Source organism: Tachypleus tridentatus, chromosome 1, assembly GCF_004210375.1.
Source record: "Tachypleus tridentatus isolate NWPU-2018 chromosome 1, ASM421037v1, whole genome shotgun sequence".
Lineage (NCBI taxonomy): Eukaryota > Metazoa > Arthropoda > Merostomata > Xiphosura > Limulidae > Tachypleus > Tachypleus tridentatus.
In genome coordinates this window covers 142,584,194-142,602,972 of record NC_134825.1, presented here as the reverse complement: position 1 = coordinate 142,602,972, position 18,779 = coordinate 142,584,194, and the positions used below count along the sequence as shown (strand labels likewise).

Genomic DNA, 18,779 nt, shown 5'->3' with positions numbered 1-18,779 from the left:
TTTAAAGTCACTCTAAATAAAAGTAAGTTTGTCACTGCGTCTAACATCTTTAATTTAAACATAATAAAGCAACCATTTTATATTAAAGTTTTATATTATTTATATGGAATTTGTGTTATTTATTGTCAAGCACAAAGCAAAATAATAGACTATCCTTGTCGAAACCATATTGTAGCAATATATGCCGCAAAGAGCTATTTATTTAGATTTATGTTTGTTATTAGTTCAGTATTTTTAATACATATATCTTGTGAAGTAATTCTTTATTATGTCAGGATTACATTGACAATAAATACTACGTGATCAATACTTGGAGGCTTCTATACAAAAAGAAAAATCAAAGGTCAAGTATCGAAAATATTAAATTAAATATAGACATTCTAAATATATGGTTTAAGCATATAAACACAAGTTATTCCGTCCTTCATATGTTATGAAGTGTTATACATATAAATTTAGTCATTCTAAATATATGGTTTAAACATATAAACACAAGTTATTCCGTCCTTATGTTGTGAGGTGTAATACATATACATTTGTGTCTTTCAACATTTGAGGTCAAAATACACGCATATAGTCCATTTTCATTCATAGTTATCGAGTCTATGTAATTCTAATTCGTTTTACTTCTTCCAACATCTGAGGTCAGAAGCGCGCGCACAATGTTCATTGTAATTTTAAAGTCGTAACTTTAGTCATAACAAAAATTTATAATTACAAAATAGTTATAAATACTAGCGGCTGAGAGAGCATTTTTACTGTTATATTAAACATGCAAATGTATATATTTTTTTTAATTCGATAAGGAAAGTACCTTTATTCTCACTAGAGATAAGTTACCTATTCTTACATAGCTAAAATTGAAATATATTCATTGTAGCCGGGAGTGGAAAGCCCCTGGGCCTGTCGAAGTTTTCCAGAGTAATATACTTAAATAGCTTTACCAGAATAAAATGTTTTGTTTTAAGACAAGCACAAAGCTACACAATGGGATATCTTTGATCTGTCCACCACGAAGATCGAATTCTAGCGTTGTAATCCACAGACATACCGCAGTGCCACTAGTTGGCCTAGAGAAGAGCTACACAACCTTTGAGGCAAGATACGTGGTTCGTTTAAACATCTTTTTAAATTTTTATTTAAAACATTGTCATCTTTTTACAAAAGGCTTGATGTTGGAAGTAATCTATAGTTGAGTGATTAGGGTGAATCTATTTTTTTTCACTTTAAAATTATTGAACTTTTAAAGGAAGAGGTTGAATCTATTTTTTTCCACTTTAAAAATTATTGAACTTTTAAAGGAAGAGGTTTGGAAGAAGTTTTAGTAGATATTTTAGGGGTCATTTTATTTCATTTCGGCCTGGTATACCCAGGTGGTTAAGACTCGACTCGAAATCTAAGGGTCGCGGGTTCGAATCCCCATCACACCAAACATGCTCGCCCTTTCTGCCGTGGGGGCGTTATAATATGACGGTCAATCCCACTGTTTATTGGTTAAAGAGTTGGCGGTGGGTGGTGATGACTATCTGCCTTCCCTCTAGTTTTACACTGCTAAATTAGGGACGGCTAGTGCAGGCATCCCTCGCGTAGCTTTGCGTGAAATTCAAAACAAGCAAATTTACTTTATTTCTACTTTAAATATTAAAAAATAAATTAAAGAGTAACTGCTTTCCCATAACTGGCTGGAGACAGTGAGGGGCAGAAGGAGATGAGACGTTGTGGCTGTAAGCACTCAATTCCGCACCCTTAATTCATTTTTTTCTGACAGATTGAATATCCCAAACAGACTAAGGTTACGACTGGTAATTATTACAGAGAGCATAAAATATGTTTAAGACAATACATTAAGTTTAATACTGTTTTATAGTGCTGATTTTTATAGCCCATTAATAATTAAAGTAATAATAGTGTTGAGGCTATTTCTTTCATTATATATATGAAAATATACGATAGAAAGGGGTCAATACCTTATCATCGTAAAGTATAACCAACAATAGTGTTCCATTGTTGCTCTCCACTTTATCGAACACACACATATTACTTACTGACGTTTCAATAATTTTTTTCTGAGATCTTATTCTTTAAGAACATAAAATATGTTCACAACACTTTTTTGTATGAATGGAATATTAATGGAAATGATTTTATGATTAAACGATAGGGAAAACAAGTATTGAATCTAAAGCTTAGTCCAAAATTAAGGAAGAGCATCACAAACTGAACAGTGCATACTTGAATGTGTTTATTGGAAGAAAGTTAAACAAGTCTTCCTGGGTAGGACTCCTTGCCTATCTTAACCATCCACTCCCTTTCAGGGGTAAGCCCATTTCTAAAACTATCCTGACCGTATTTTGCATCAAACTGTGAGTCAGACAAGCTTGTACTGCATTTAATTTTCAGATCAGTAGCCACTTTCTGGCGGTACCACAAAATTATCATTATTACTACAATAACCAGCACTCCTACTACAGTAAACGTCCATGTGAGTATTTTTTGCGTTTCCGATCTATAACATCCCAATTCCTCTGGAGACAAGTCTTTCAATAATATATCACGTTGAAAGGGCGGGGTTTCACACTTAATATGTGTGATGTCAGGGTCAGCAATACTAGAATAGTTAAAATTTTGCACAAAACGTAAAAGCCAGAAGAGGCTACAATTACACACAAGTGGATTGTCTCGTACATCAAAACTTTCTAAATTTTGCCAAGGGACAACTTCAGCAGGAACAGTATAGAAGGCATTGTCACGAAGGCTAATTGTACGAAGAGAAGAGAGAACCGAGAAAGTATCTTTTCCAATGTAACGGAGTTCTTTGTTATGATTCATGACTATATGTTGTAAATTATTGTTGCTCAAGAAAGCATGGTTTTCAACTCTCTCTAATAGTGGTGCACTATTAATAACGAGGGATCGGAGATTTTTTAGGCCAGCAAATGCGTTATTTTGTATTTTTCTGAAGTTATTTTGCCCAATTTTGAGTTCCTGCACTGTTTCTAAGTCATGCAGCGCTTCAGTAGGGATGTCTTTAAGCTCATTGTCTTGAAGTAAAAGATCTGTAAGATGATTAAGCCCAGCAAATGCGTGCTTGTGAATCTCACGAATTTTACAGCTGTCTAGTTTTAGCAGTTTTAATCCTAATAGGTTTGAAAATAGGTAGTCTTCAACTAAGAGAAAAGAATTCAAGCCTAAATCCAAGCTTACGAGATGAGATATGGGCTCGAAAGCTGGCTTAGGAATTTGTTCTAACTTGTTTTCTCGAAGTAAGAGGATTTTTATCCTTGATAATCCGATAAAGGCATCGTTCGAAATGGTCACAATGTTATTTTTGGACAAATCCAAGATTTCAAGGCTAGATAATTCTTTGAACACTCCTGCTGGAAGTTCTCGAATAACATTTCCCACTAGCTTTAAGATCTGCAGAGAATTCAAGCCCCAAAATGTCATTTGCTGCAAAGATGAAATCATATTGTGACCGAGAAAAAGCATCTGAAGTTTGTGTTGACGCTTAAAGTTATTTTTCCCTAATGTCACCAGGTGATTCCCATTCATATCTAAATACTCAAGGTTATGGTAGACACTAAATGCTGACATTATGCTTTTTATACTATTTTTTCCCAAATGCAATTGTCGTAAGTCAGGGTTCAAAGTGATGGGTACAACATCTAGTTTCGCGCCATCACAGAAGGCCACAAGCTTCTTCTCGTCACACTGGCACCGAGAAGGACACAATCCGGACACAACTTTGTGGCACAAGAGTACACAGACGAAAAACGCAAATTTTATTTCATATTTCATTGTGAAGTTGTGATACTACTATCTCCTATACCGGAACATAATCCTGAAACATAAAAGTAAACCACATTGTCAGAACAAAATATAATTCAACAAGTTACAGTAAAATTTGTTGTTTAAAAAAAAATATTTTGGTATTTTGTATTAATACTGAATTTTTGTTTAATTTCAATATTTTTAAAAGAACATATTCGTTCCATTACAATATATTAATAAAATACATATTAATGAATTGTAGGTATATCTTACCGTAAAATCATACTATGTACATTTCAGAGCATATAAAGTAATGATATGTGCAAATAATAATAACATGCATATATATAATTCCAATAATTAATAATATTGGTTAATACTGACAAGTAACAAAACTATTTCTGCGTGAGAAAGGAATTTGATGAACTGAATGCAGTAAAAATGTTTACCATTTTTGCCCAAATGAAAATAAAAAGTGAATGCCTATGATATTCGTTTACCTTGTAATAGAGTAACAGTATAAAAAGTTAAGAAAACAGTGTTTCATATACCATTTGTCTGTTCATCTTTCCCACAATCCTTTATTGTCCACTAAAACAGACTGCATAGCACATAATAGAATTCTTTTGTTTGTTTTGAATTTCGCGCAAAGCTACTCGAGAGCTATCTGCGCTAGCCGTCCCCAATTTAGCAGTGCAAGACTAGAGGGAAGGCAGCTAGTCATCACCACTCACCGCCAACTCTTGGGCTACTCTTTTACTAACAAATAGTGAAATTGACCGTCACATTATAATGCGCCCACGTGTTATCTTACATGGCTAAATTAGGGGCGGCTAGCGCAGATAGCCCTCGAGTAGCTCTGCGCGAAATTCAAAAAACAAAATAAACAAACGCTATATACCAACTTAATCAACACATTAATATTTGCAGTCACATATATATAGACATATAGATAAGTAATTATTTATTTTGTATTATATAGTATTTCTACACGTTTTGTTGAGATCGAATTTTTTCATCAGATGGTATAGTGTATTTCTTTGAAAGGTTTTACAGCAGATATACAACAATTTTTATGAGAAAATGTAACTAAAATCATGAAAGGTTCAGATATTTATGAAAACTTTTTGATTAGTAGTAATTTTATCATTCAAAGTAGTTTTTACTCAATTTCCTACAACATTATAACATTGGATATAAATGTATCCTAGGTTTTGGAGGTAACTGCTTTAGTAGGACCCACATTGTAGTAGATATACATTGTCTATGAGTCTTAACTTCCGTTCGCCAATCTTGCATGAAAAAATTCGTACGTAATATGGATGAAAAGTGCTTAGCACAAGACATGCGACACATCTTTTGCTGTTACATTTTATAACATTAGCAACAATATAATTCCTATAATCATTACATTTTATAACATTAGCAGCAATATAATTGCTATATTACTACAGTTACTATGAGAACTGAAATACCAACTTCAGGAGGTAAGCTTATCTTACTTACCCCCAAATATTATTATTACTTCTTTTTTCTTCTTCTTGTTTACTTTTAAGAGCAGTCACCTTTTTTAGTTCTTTTAATTATTGCATTATAACACTATCATTCTTTATGAATTACTTTATGCGAGACTGGCGAAAGAAGGTTAAGACTAATAGACGGTGGACCCGCATTTTGAGTTCGTATTTGTGGAATATCCAAATTCCCTTAGGGGTTGGATTGAAAAATTATCTTCGTACAAACCTCATGGTCAAGGCGATTTGTTTGGCATCATTTATACATTGAGAAAAATAAGATTTATAATGATCTGTTTATTTCATAGGATGGTTAGTACAATTATTATATTCAAGGAATGTCATTAAGAAAAACAATGGCTATGAATAATCAAATCCAAAATGATGATTCTAGAAAAAACTAAAAATGCCTCAACAATGTTCTTGTCGAATAAAACTTCAAATTATATTGTAATTTTCCACCTGATTGATACCTTGTGTGCACTTGGTCAGAAAAACATGTTTCTGACATGTGTTTTACATTTTCAACTAATGACCGTGGAAAGCTCAATCCAGTAGTACAAAGGCTCCGTCCAGTTTTTAAAAATTATGACGCTCAATCCCATCAAACGGTTACAACGTTCCCATAGCTGCACACACCAGCAGTATCACCTTCTGAAACCAACGATTCACATCTTGAAACGTTAATATCCAATCCACACTGGTTCATTATGACCAGGTGGCTAAAGCAATCAACACGTAATCTGAGGGTCGCGGGTTCAAAATCCCCATCATACCAAACATACTTGCTCTTTCAGCCGTGAGGGCGTTATAATGTGATAGTTAATTCTAATATTCGTTTTTAAAAGAATAGCCCAAGATTTAGCGGTGGGTGGTGATTGACTAACTGCCTTCCCTCTAGTTTTACATTGTAAAATTAGGGACGGCTATCTCAGATAGTCCTTGTGTAGCTTTGCGCGAAACTTAAAAAACAACAACAACAAAACTCCACATTCAGTGCACATGCAGAATAACAGAGACGTGATCATGTTACATAATGGTTTGTTAATTCGTGGAGCATATCGCATGTTTATTTTTTTTTGAAAGGCACACAACTTTTCTGTTTTAATTTAAAGTATTCAGGATAAGGTTGATACTTTTGTGCAGAACACTTAAAACTAACTTAGAAAAAGAAAGAATGGACCTCGAAAACTACATGTCGTTTCACTTTATTTACCTGTAGTTTATTTAACTACATATCGTTTCACTTTATATACCTGTAGTTTATTTAACTACATATCGTTTCACTTTATTTACCTGTAGTTTATCTAACTACATATCGTTTCACTTTATATACCTGTAGTTTATTTAACTACATATCGTTTCACTTTATATACCTGTAGTTTATTTAACTACATATCGTTTCACTTTATTTACCTGTAGTTTATCTAACTACATATCGTTTCACTTTATTTACCTGTAGTTTATCTAACTACATATCGTTTCACTTTATTTACCTGTAGTTTATTTTCTACATTTTGAAGCGTTTTACTTTTTTAATATTTACGGAATAATGTTGTTGTTGTTGTTGTTTTTGAATTAAGCACAAAGCTACACAATGGGCTGTCTATGTTCTGCCCACCACGGGTATCGAAACCCGGATTTTAGCTTTGTAAGTCCACCGACATACCGCTGAGCCACTGGGGGCTATTACGGAATAATAACTTGTTAGATAGAAAAAGTGCTTTAATAAAAATGTATGTATAACCTACATCTATCACTATACACAGTACTTTTGACAGCAAATGTTGGTTATTTCATCGATGTATAATAATTCAATTACTTACTGTAATTCTAAACTATACTATTCTTTAGTTCATCGGTAGGATGATGGAAGTTTAGGGACTTTGAAAGTTAAAATCAATGGTTTGATTTCCTGCTGTAAACACAGTAGATAGCTCAAAGTTGTTTTGTTCTAAATCAAACAAACTAATATGCAAGTTTACACGTTGTCCATATTAAGTATCCACCTTTATAATAAGTTTGATGTCCAGAGTGTTATAGAAATGCAGTTGGACAAAAGAGTTCTAGACGTGAAAGATATTTTTGACAATAAAACTGTATATAAGAAAAAAAATCTTGCATGTCTAAATACATAGTATAGTTATTTATTTTGTGCAGGAAATGTTTGTAACTAACCACAAGATTCTATGAGAGGCTATCGATACTTTGCCTGCAATGTTTTTCGAAACGTAGTTTCTAGGGTTCTAAATCTACAGACATATCTCTGTGCAATTGGAGGGCTTGTTTGTGTTAAGAAAAATGTAATGATGTTTTTTGTTGTTTTTTTAATTTCGCGTAAAGCTACTTGAGGGCTATCTGCACTAGTCGTCCCTAATTTAGCAGTATAAAACTAGAGGGAAGGAAGATAGCTAGTCATCACCACCCCTCTTAGGCTGCTCTTTCACCATCACATTTTAACGCTCCCACGGCTGAAAAAGCGCGCATGTGTGGTGCAGCGGGAATGCAAACCTGCGCACGCCTTAATCCACCTGGCCATACCGGGCCATTAAGATAATAATCTACTGATGTGAACAATGCTGCATTGGTAAATTAGCACAACATACAGTGTAGATAATAACGAATTTAAGTAATTATATGGCTAATCAATTCTCTATTGGTAATTTTAGTTTTAAACCAATTACTATTTTCTCTTTTTAACCAGTGAGTTAACATTAGCGTCACTGCAGCAGCTCCTTACAAAAATATAATTTTGAAAGTGATAATAATGTAAGTACAAATAATTCCACAAAAGTATTATCACAGCAGCAATTTAATTTGTGATACAAAATTTAACACTAATTACTTTGTATTCATTCAAATATGTGGATAAAAATAATTTGAAAGTGTTCTTTTTCTTTTTCTGGGGCAATTTTAAAACCAGAGCTTTAATTAAAGACATAAGCAAAATCTGAAAATTTATGTAAGTTATGGTTCGAAAAACATACTTCTTAATCTAAAGCGGCACTACCATAGAGTTTACTACATATTCTGTGTACAGGATAATAGAGAGCCTTTCAAGGCCACGCCTCCCAACTATATGTTTTTTGCATGAGAAAAATACAAGAAACTATAATCTGACCAATCTCATTTGACCAGACACGTGCCAAGTCGCCGTGCAGCTTCAGTAGACTTGTGACTTGATCTTTAGACACCTCATTAAGTGTTCAATTCATCTCTCGTTCTCTCTACTGCCAGTCCAACACATTTGTCATTGTTTTGTTTTAGTACTGCCTCCGTCTTTTTTTTTATCAGTGATCATAGAGTAATGAATATTTAGTTACATGCTATTTGACGAAACTTAACTTAGCAGACCCATGCTGTGTTACCTGTATTAGATGGACTACCAATTACCATTCACAGAGTAACGAACCATTACTCTGTTAGTTTGTATCCGTCGTATATCCAGTTAGCGTTGACACAGTAACGGACAAATACTTTGTTGCTTGAGAGCCGTTAGACTTCAAAGGTTGGGGGAATATACTGGTATTCAAAGGATGCCGCCGAAGTGTTACGTAACTATTACGTATATACATTCGTGTATTATATAATTATTACGTAATATGCAAAATATGTGACGTTTGGGTGCTAATCACCAAAAGCGCGTTGCTAGGCCACTGCCAGACGAGGGAAGGAGACGATGCCATAGACACTACAGAAGATGACGTCATAATGCCACACAGTGGCACTAGAGGACGTGTAGATAAGTTTGTGAGCACATTACCAAAAGATAATATAGTTCAGCATGTAATCAGTGTCTATATTTAACTATTTGTAAAACTTTTAATTCCTTTAACATGATAAAATAAGTGGTGAAATATTCCATTTTAAATATGTCACTTCATTTTCACTTACAAAGAACTTACAAAGGCAGGCAATGTTACTAAAGATAGTATTTGTGTATGCAGTAGATGATGAATTCATCGTAAGTTGTCTGAACCTGTCTAGATTTCGTAAGTAAAACGGTTATTGGTTTGCCACATGTTACATATGCTTTACAAAAGTGGAAGATCTTACTAGATGTACTGTGTTTTACAAAGAAGAGCAGTATTAATTAGGATTACATATGGATTTCAATTTATATTTTATATTTAAGAGTTTTAACAGGATTGTGATATAAAGATACTACTACAGGTGGAATTTGTTACTAGGTGTGTGTCTTACAAAGGTGGACAGTGTTTAATAAGATAAAATATAGATTCAAACTTAGACATAATTGTGTATGTTTTAACAAAGGTGTTTCTATACCATCATAAGACAGCGTACATGATTCCCTTTATTCTTCATTTAATTGTGTTTCTACAAGACAATAGTGTTGCTAACATTTATCTCAATACTCAAGTCTTATCATACTTACTATTTGTATTAATATTGAACAAAACAGCCTATTTGATTTAATATACTAATTATAAGTTTAGTTTCTATATTCAAGCACACTTTTTACAATTATTGTCCTGAAAAGGATGCTTATTTAAATATCATACAATCATTTACTATAAAGCTTTCACTTTCACTAGTTTTTATGCTGTACAGATAACTTTTTTTTTTTTTTTTGACAGAAGTGTCGTTTCAAACATGTATAACCGAAGATAGTTTTCATTTATTTTTACAAAGCTTGGCAGTTTGTCTCTGGGCCAAAGAAGTTATCATTATGAGATTTTTACCAAAAACATTGTTACCCTATTCAAACAATGTTTCTATGGTTTTGCAGACTTTTAACAAATCTGCCACTTCATTTTCACAAATAAAACCTTATTTCAACAAGACAGTTATTATCTGTATCGTTCTAGGCATCCTTTAATGCACATAAGACAGTTTTAGTCTCTTACATTTAAAATTGTATTAAACTAGTTTTTTGTTTATCTTATATCAATTAGAATAGCATAAAATCTTAGCTAATAAGCCACATTTTAATAGTATATAAGTGTTAACTTCTTAATTCTAAAAGGCAATATTTTAAAAATCCTGAATTTCTTCTAGTATGACACAACGCATTTTCTCTAAGCATGTCACCATCCCTAATTTATCAACCAGATCTCTAACAAAATACGAAATTAAAATGTAAATTAATTTTTAAATCCTCATTGTTCAGATAAACTACATTTATCATAGAGTTAAAATTTGTTTGGTTACAAAGGTATGAGTGACAAAATCAGAATCCTCCTGCCACACCCACCTCTCATATTCTCTCTTTCATAATTCGTCCCTAGTTCACTATTACGTTTATTTATATATCACCTATAATCAATATAAAATCAAGGTTTTCGTCTATTAAATCACGTGTTGTATAATATTATGTTCTGAAACATTAAAGGTCAATTTTACTCAAAGTACAAATAACTATCCCGTGAGAAAATTAACGTCTAGCTTGGGTGAATTTGTAACGACTCATGTTGCAGAGTTAGAAAACCAGAAAGATTTTAGAGAGGAGCAGGGATTTTTATACCTTTTCCATATTGTAGTTTATACTGTTTGGAATATTAATTTATTAATTAAATATTATTAATTGCAATAATATGATTATACCATCCTATTAAATACTACCTTCTTTTTTAAAAGACACACCTAGTAACAAGATCTTATTAAATGCTATTCACGTCTGTAAAACACACGTAAACAAAAGAGTTAAAATCTGTACACATTCTTTCTGAACACTGATTGCTTTTGTAAAACATGCATATCTTCTAAAATCTCCCAACTTTGTGAAATATGCGTAAATAAAAATTATAAAGTACCAAATCCAGAAGTCATTGATTGCTATGTTAAACCAATAATAATTTTACTTGTAAAATCTAAACCCAAGGCCCGGCGTAGCCAAGTGTGTTAAGGCGTTCGACTCGTAATCCGAGGGTGGCGGGTTCGAATCCCGGTCGCACCAACATGCTCGCCCTTTCAGCCGTGGGAGCGTTATAATGTGACGGTCAATCCCACTATTCGTTGGTAAAAGAGTAGCTCAAGAGTTGGCGGTGGGTGGTGCTGAGTAGCTGTCTTACACCGCTAAATTAGGGACGGCTAGCGCAGATAGCCCTCGAGTAACATTGCGCGAAAATTAAAAAACAAACAAACAATCTTGTTTGTTTTTGTTTGTTTTTTTTTTAATTTCGCACACAGCTACTCGAGGGCTATCTGTGCTATCCGTCCCTAATTTAGCAGTGTAAGACTAGAGGGAAGGCAGCTAGTCATCACCACCCACCGCCAACTCTTGGGCTACTCTTTTATCAACGAATAGTGGGATTGACCGTCACATTATAACGCCCTCACGGCTGAAAGGGCGAGCATGTTTGGCGCGACGGGGATGGGCCATGCCGGGCCCACAAACAATCTAAACACAGTGAAACACCCTACAATGAGTTCATCATCTTACTTGTATGCCTTTGTAAAACTTGTAAGTGGAAGTAAAAACTAACATGTTAAAATGAAATATTTTGTCAAGTATGTTTTATTTGCCAAACCAATACATTCTAGATGTAATTAAATATAAACAATAATGACATCTTACCATGTTGAACTACATAATCATCTGGCGGTTTTCTCGCAAACCTATTTTGTGCGTCCTCTAGTGTCACTCTGGTGGCCATGACATCATCTCACTTTCCCGCTTGTCAAGGCAGCCAAGCATCATGTCCTTGCACTGCGCCCTCTATTGAATACAATTCAAACTACATGTATTTTGCATATTATGTAATATGTTTGTAAAACCCAGGTGTGTATTAAATAATAGTTGTGTAACCTTCTGACAACATCTCATAATCCCCCCCCTTTCTCTGCGACCCTGAACTTAGGTGGCATTCTCATACTTACCGACTTTCAAATGATTTACCATGCTCTAGGGTAAATCCGTATAGCGAAATACACCTAATTTATGTTTGGGTATTTTCTTACAGCAAAACCACATCAGACTATCTGCTGAGCCCACCGAGGGGAATCGGACCCCTGATTTTAGCGTTGTAAGTCTGTAGACTTACTGTTGTACCAGCAGGGGACCCACATTTATGTAATCTTCCGTTGATGATTTGGTCACTTGATTCATTCCGGAAACAAAAACACTAACTTCCTGGATTGACAGTTTTTAATGAGAAGCAAAATTAATTTAAAGAATTAAATATTATTAAAATTGGTCAGTTTTAGTATATCTTAAAAAAAACTTGATGTTAATAATAATAATAATAAACCTAATCTCACGTGTAAAGCCTTAAATAAAAGTAAACCCACTAAATTAATTTAGTTACACCGAAACAGTTATTGTTTAAGGCTTTAAGCAATGACATAATTAGTGTCTCGACCACTACTTAGTTTGCTGTATTCTGGCCTGACTGATGGGCTCTGGTATAAGTAAATAGGTCTCGTCGCTAGTGGGTGAGTACAGCAGAAATAGTGTGGTTTACATATTATTACATTCTTATTTACTTTAACTCGGAAATTTTAGTAGTGCACAATTTGTTTTATTTTTTTGCGAAGGACGGTAAATTCAGTTTTGACATTGTTTGTAGACGACTCCTAATGAAGGCCATCAAACTGTTTGTTTTGAATTTCGCGCAAAGCTACTCGAGGATTATCTGTGCTATCCGTCCCTAATTTAGCAATGTAAGACAAGAGAGGAGGCAGCTAGTCATCACAACCCACCGCCAACTCTTGGGCTACTCTTTTACCAACGAATAGTGGGACTGACCGTCACATTAGAACGTCCACACGGCTGAAAGGGCGACCATGTTTGGTGCGACCAGGATTCGAACCCGCGACCCTCGGATTACGAGTCGAACGCCTTAACACGCCATCATACTGAGCACAGACGTTGATGGATTAAACAGTTTGAAGACCGTTACCGGACCATCATTTATAAAAAAGTGAGAGATTAACCCTCACTGATATGAAACACGTTTTTAAAGCTTCTCCCAACACTCACGTATTTATAACGTAGTCTAACTGAAAATGTGAATTACACTAATCAAATGAAGTGTCAAACTATTAATTCTTTAAAGTATAGAAATTTAAAGCAGTATTCACAGATCTCTCAAAATAGTGTTTTCCAACCAATTAACATCAGTCTGTAACTAAACTCTTCTGATTTTCGGACCGGATGTGATAAAGTTGGGACATGTGCAAGTTGTTTTGAATACAGTAAACTGTCATGGTGCAATTTAAAATAAATAAATGCATATATCTATATGTCAACTCAGCATAAATTGGGAAGTACAATGATAATTAGTGGTAAAAGCGACAATTCACCATTCATTATTGGGATAAAACATACCAAATCTCTCAATAAGTAACTTCTTACATTTTCTTTTTAAGACAACACTATTAGTTGCATCCTTCACGTTTTTATTCTGCTGGGTATTATGATCCAGCCTTCGCGCAGGAAATAAATTCAGTACTAGGTCATGATCTCAAAAATAAATATTAGAAACCACTATAATAAGCTTTTATAAGAGAACAATAATGGGTACTCATCTAAAACAACATTGTGCTTGTCCTTTCAGCCGTGGGAGCGCTACAAAGTGACGGTCAATCCCACTATTCGTTGGTAAAACAGTAGTCCCAAGAGTTGGCGGTGGGTGGTAATGACTAGCTGCTTTATCTCTAGTCTTATTCTGTTAAATTAAGTACGGCTAACGCAGATAGCCCTCATGTAGTTATGCACACAATTTAGAAAAAAAAAAAGTGTTAGATCATTAATAGTGACGGTTTCTTCAGCCAGCTGCTCAAGGAATATACTTTCGGAGACTAACAGTACAGACATCGGAACTGGAACACATCTAACTTCCAGTAAGTCTGTGGCCATTAAATTGTGGTGATTGATTGAATGAAAAATTATTAGGTAGTCTGGCAAATAGTAACAAACTACAGGCTTATCTGAATTGATGGATTCGTTTGACATGAACCAAGATTCGATTATCTCTAAACGAGCTTTAAGAACAAAATTTCGAAAAGATGATGTAAGGTAACTGGCTATCTATTGGAAGCATGCTGTATTGACTCATGAATGTTGATCTTTTGTTGGTTTTCGCGCAAAACAGCTCGAGAGCTATCGGCGCCAACTGCCCTTATTTTTAAAAATTAATGGACTAGAAGGATGTTAATTAGCTATCACCACCCACCGTCACCTCTTGTAATACTCCTTTATCAACGAAACGTGTGATTAACCGTTACATTTTAATGAGCTCACGGCTGAAAACAGAAGCATATTAGGCGACGGGATTCGAGCTCGCGACCCGCAACTTGTGAGTCGTTCGATACAACCACAACTCTACGTCAGACCTAATGAGAAAACTCCCACCGTTTTCTTTAGTGAGACTAAACTAATAACAAGGAAAAACATACCATAGCATACTGGACGCTACTTAAACCGCTGCGACATCAGCCCAACAGATTCAATGACAGTACTACATAAAAACGTCTCACATGCCTCTATGTGTTAAACCTCCGTTCTTGTTTCTCTCTATCAACTTATCACTTGGTCACATCATAATGAAGTGACTGAAAACTAAAACGTTAGATCCGAATGGCATAAATATTTAAAAATTCATCCGATATGCAAGTTTTATGACAAGATCTACATCTCACGATTAATGTTGTTTATTTCAGTTAAACATATATTTTAAAATGTATGTAACTTGTACTGTTAAATGTATATTGCAAAAGCTCCGCTTATTCTGCAAATTTGTAGAGGATTTTCGAGTGAGAGAATCAACAGTGTAATATGTACATATTTAAAATAATAATGATTGTTAGTATTATTACCAATTGATTTTTCTGGAACCTTGCCTTAAAGTTTGTAAATCGACGCGCCTAGACACGGTTTAATAATATTGTTGATTCGTTACAGTCAGTATATTATAAGACTTAGACGCTATAATTATGACAAAAACTTATTACTCTGAAAACTGTAGATATTTCTACAAAGACATTAGGATATTTTCGTCGGAATAAACTCGAGTGTGAAAAATAAAGCTAGCTAACGTTCCCGTCAAGTGAAGTGTATCTGTGTATTTGCGCCTCGTAAACTGTCAATAAAGTATTTAGTTCCAGACCGGATAGAAGACTCAATGTTATTTGTAAAACTCTTATATAAACCATTTTTTGGTAATAACAGTTATTATAAATTCTATTGTTATTAATATATTAAAACACTTTTGTATTGTAAAGAATGTTGTGGTTTGTTATTAAGCACAAAGCTACACAAAGGGCTATCTGTGCTGTGCTTACGATGAGTATCGAAACCCGGTTTCTAGCATTTTAAGTCCGTAGACATACCAATGTGTTACTGGGTGACGTGTTATAAAGAAAACTGTGTATCAATATTGTTGACAAATATCATACATTTAAATATTGACGTTTAATTAACTAAATTAAAATAACAATTTACATTGTTTCAAATTGTGTGCATGTGTTTTCCTTACAGCAAAGCGACATCGAGCTATCTTCTGAGATTTCATATTGTAATACGTGACGTACGTAATATAATAAATTGGAGAATCGTCCGACATAAATTACAATACGTAACACCGTGTGTGTGTGTTTTTCGTATAGCAAAGCCACAAAGTGCTATCTACTCAGCCCACCGAAGGGAATCGAACCCCTGATTTTAGCGTTGTAAATCCGGAGACATACCGCTGTACTAGCGGGGAGCACGTAATACTCTGTAAGATAAAAAGTCAAGAGTGCTAAATAATTGAGATCATATTTATGCCAGCTAAATAAAACCTAGTCTTGATTTGTAATCGTTATTCGTTTGTTTCAACGTGTAATCTATACTTGTTTGTTTTTTTTAATTCGCGGAAAGCTACACGAGGGCTATCTGAGAGCTAGCCGTCCCTAATTGAGCAGCGTGAGATTAGAGAGAAGGCAGCTAGTCATCACCACCTATATTTAATACTATTTAATACGAGTTGTCATACACGATTTTTTTTATTCTTCATCCTCGCCCTTTCAGCCGTGGGGGCGTTATAATGTTACGTTCAATCCCACTATTCGTTGGTAATTAGAGTAGCCCAAGAGTTGGCGGTGGGTGGTGATGGCTAGCTGCATTCCCTCTTACACTTAAATTAGGGACGACTATCGCAGATAGCCCTGGAGTAGTTTTGTACGAACTTCAAAACAAACCAATTTTACTTTTTAAAGTTACAAGAAGACGAACACTGAAACTTTTACTCAAACTTCCACGATACTTTTCTTTTTTAGTGGGTGAAGTAGGTATAAAGATACAAGAAATTAACTTGTTTTATTACAACTATCCATAACCAATGCATAAATACAACAAACACACGATATCCATTAAAAGTACCATTGAGGGGCGCCGATTTACCAATATGTTTGGATAAAACAAACAACTAAAGATGGGATAAAATTAGCCCAACCTAACTCAAAATAATTGTAATTTAAAATAAATCCTGCATTTAAATGTTCCCGGGCAGGAATAAAAAAGACCATATACTCCACGCGTTGTGTATAATATACGAGAGGTGTTTCATGTATGAACAAGGTATAATACTCCCGAACACTATAGTGGAAGTATAGATTAGTATGAGACCAAAGACACTCATTCCAAAGCAATCTGAGTGTTTTTATTCGTTTGTTTTTTCTCGGCAGATTCAGCTTTATACACATCCTCACTGTATAAAATCAATAACGTAAAACCTCAAAAAATGTCTATTTTATAACAACTCAAAGTGCTTTTCTTAAATAAAAGTTGTTAAAAGAAAACAAAGTCGCGTTTTTGTTATTTTTACACATTAGTTCACTAGTGTAGTTAAACACAGAAACACGTGAACAATAGTCTTATAACTCACAAGGCAGCAGTACGTCATAACTAATAATATATGTAAGGGTAGCTGCTTTCTCGAAAGCAAATGTGTAGTCTCACTTTTAACTGTAAAAACATTGTTGAAAAAAAAAACGAATCTTGTTGTGTCCCTTAGAGACACAACAATATAATTGGTTAATTAGATTAATTAACCAATAGATAAAACTTGTATATATCATGATTGTTTAGAAATCAATATTTAAGTAATAAACTGATAAAAAAAACGAGCAGAATTTAAAAGAAACGAGTGGTGGAGAGTATTTATTACCCAGTTTCATTGTTATAATTCACGGACAAAAGTATTATTTCATAGGACAGTATGTTTAACCATCTTTTCCTTAATACTCTGTGCAGGTCAGTCACTAAGTACAGTTGGTTGAAGACATTATTAGCAGCGATCAGAGACAGAAAAAGTGTTACTATTTCAGTCTGATCTCCTGCTGTGACTCGAATCACATAACATTGTCTTCACAGTGTTGTCTGCGAAGCACTCAAGCCTTGATTATTTTCAACAACTGAAGTTGTATTTGTTTGGCTCAGCGCGTTTTAAAACAAAAACTGAAGAAGAAAATTTTTGGCAAAGTTTACAAAATCTCGCTTCATAAAGCAATTTCTCTTTACGTTTATGTTGAGAATACTGCAATTATATTGTATACATATATATTTATCTTTTTTTTTGCCACAAAACGTTTTAACACAGTTGTTGCAGATTCGTTTCTATGTCTTATGTTTCAATATTACACCTGTTTGTCCTGCTAGATTGCTCAGCTGTAAGTTCTGTAGACCTTATAACGCTAGAAATTGGGTGAACAGAGAACAGATAGGTTATTGTGTTAGCTTACCCTTTACAATAAACAAATACAGAAGTAATGTATACATACAATTGGAATAATTTTTTGTAATAAATAACATTACTTATAGTTTGTTTCACCTATAAAAATATTTAATAACTTAACTTACATTTCCATAAAAAAAGTTTTCATGACAACGAGGCGAAAGTAAGAACTTAAAACCACTTGGTATTCATACAAATTGATTATTGCTTATAAAATGAATTAAAATTTAACTAACGTAATTGTTCGAAGTGATACAAGTTACATACCTGAACAACAAGACTAATATTGGTTGGTTTTGTTTGTTTTAGAATTTCGCGCAAAGCTACTCGAGGGCTATCTGCGCTAGCCGTCCCTAATTTAGCAGTGTAAGACTACAGGGAAGGCAGCTAGTCATCGTCACCCACCGCCACCTCTTGGGCTACTCTTTTACCACCGAATGGTGAGATTGACCGAAACATTATAACACCTCCACGGCTGAAAAGGCGAGCATGTTTGGTGCGACCGTGATTCGAACCCGCGACCCTCAGATTACGAGTCGAACGCCTTAACCCACTTGGCCATGCTGGGCCTTTTGGTTGGTTAGTTGGTTATTTGGCATTTTATGGCGCAAAGCAACTAGGCAATGTGCGTCGAACAGCTGGTAAAAAATTAAAAATAAAGTAAAATTATCAAAATTCGTAAAAATGAATACGGTAAAACAAATTAAAGTAAAATTTTGAATTAAAAACTTAAATAGCGTTTAAAAGGCCAATGGCCTTTAAAAAAAATTGTAAAAATGGGCAGTGTTACCATCGCCAATGACACTTTCCAGTATCG

The 18,779-nt window shown here is 34.3% G+C and overlaps 1 protein-coding gene across 6 annotated transcripts in view; it reads right to left on the bottom strand.

Annotated features, from left to right (window-relative positions):
- Nucleotides 1-18,779, bottom strand: part of LOC143225904 (uncharacterized) — a 39,104-nt gene that overhangs the window by 13,635 nt on the left and 6,690 nt on the right. For 3 of the 6 annotated variants that reach the window (XM_076456102.1, XM_076456119.1, XM_076456139.1), the window contains exon 2: nucleotides 247-3,841. The exons of 1 other annotated variant lie outside the window; for it this stretch is intronic. In XM_076456102.1, coding sequence (XP_076312217.1) covers nucleotides 2,257-3,798 — 1,542 coding nt within the window. In that variant the 5' untranslated portion in view covers nucleotides 3,799-3,841 and the 3' untranslated portion in view covers nucleotides 247-2,256. Of the gene's footprint in view, nucleotides 1-246; nucleotides 3,842-11,823; nucleotides 11,965-18,779 lie in introns of those variants that run through there. 2 more of the 6 variants (XM_076456109.1, XM_076456128.1) reach the window with 1 other exon arrangement.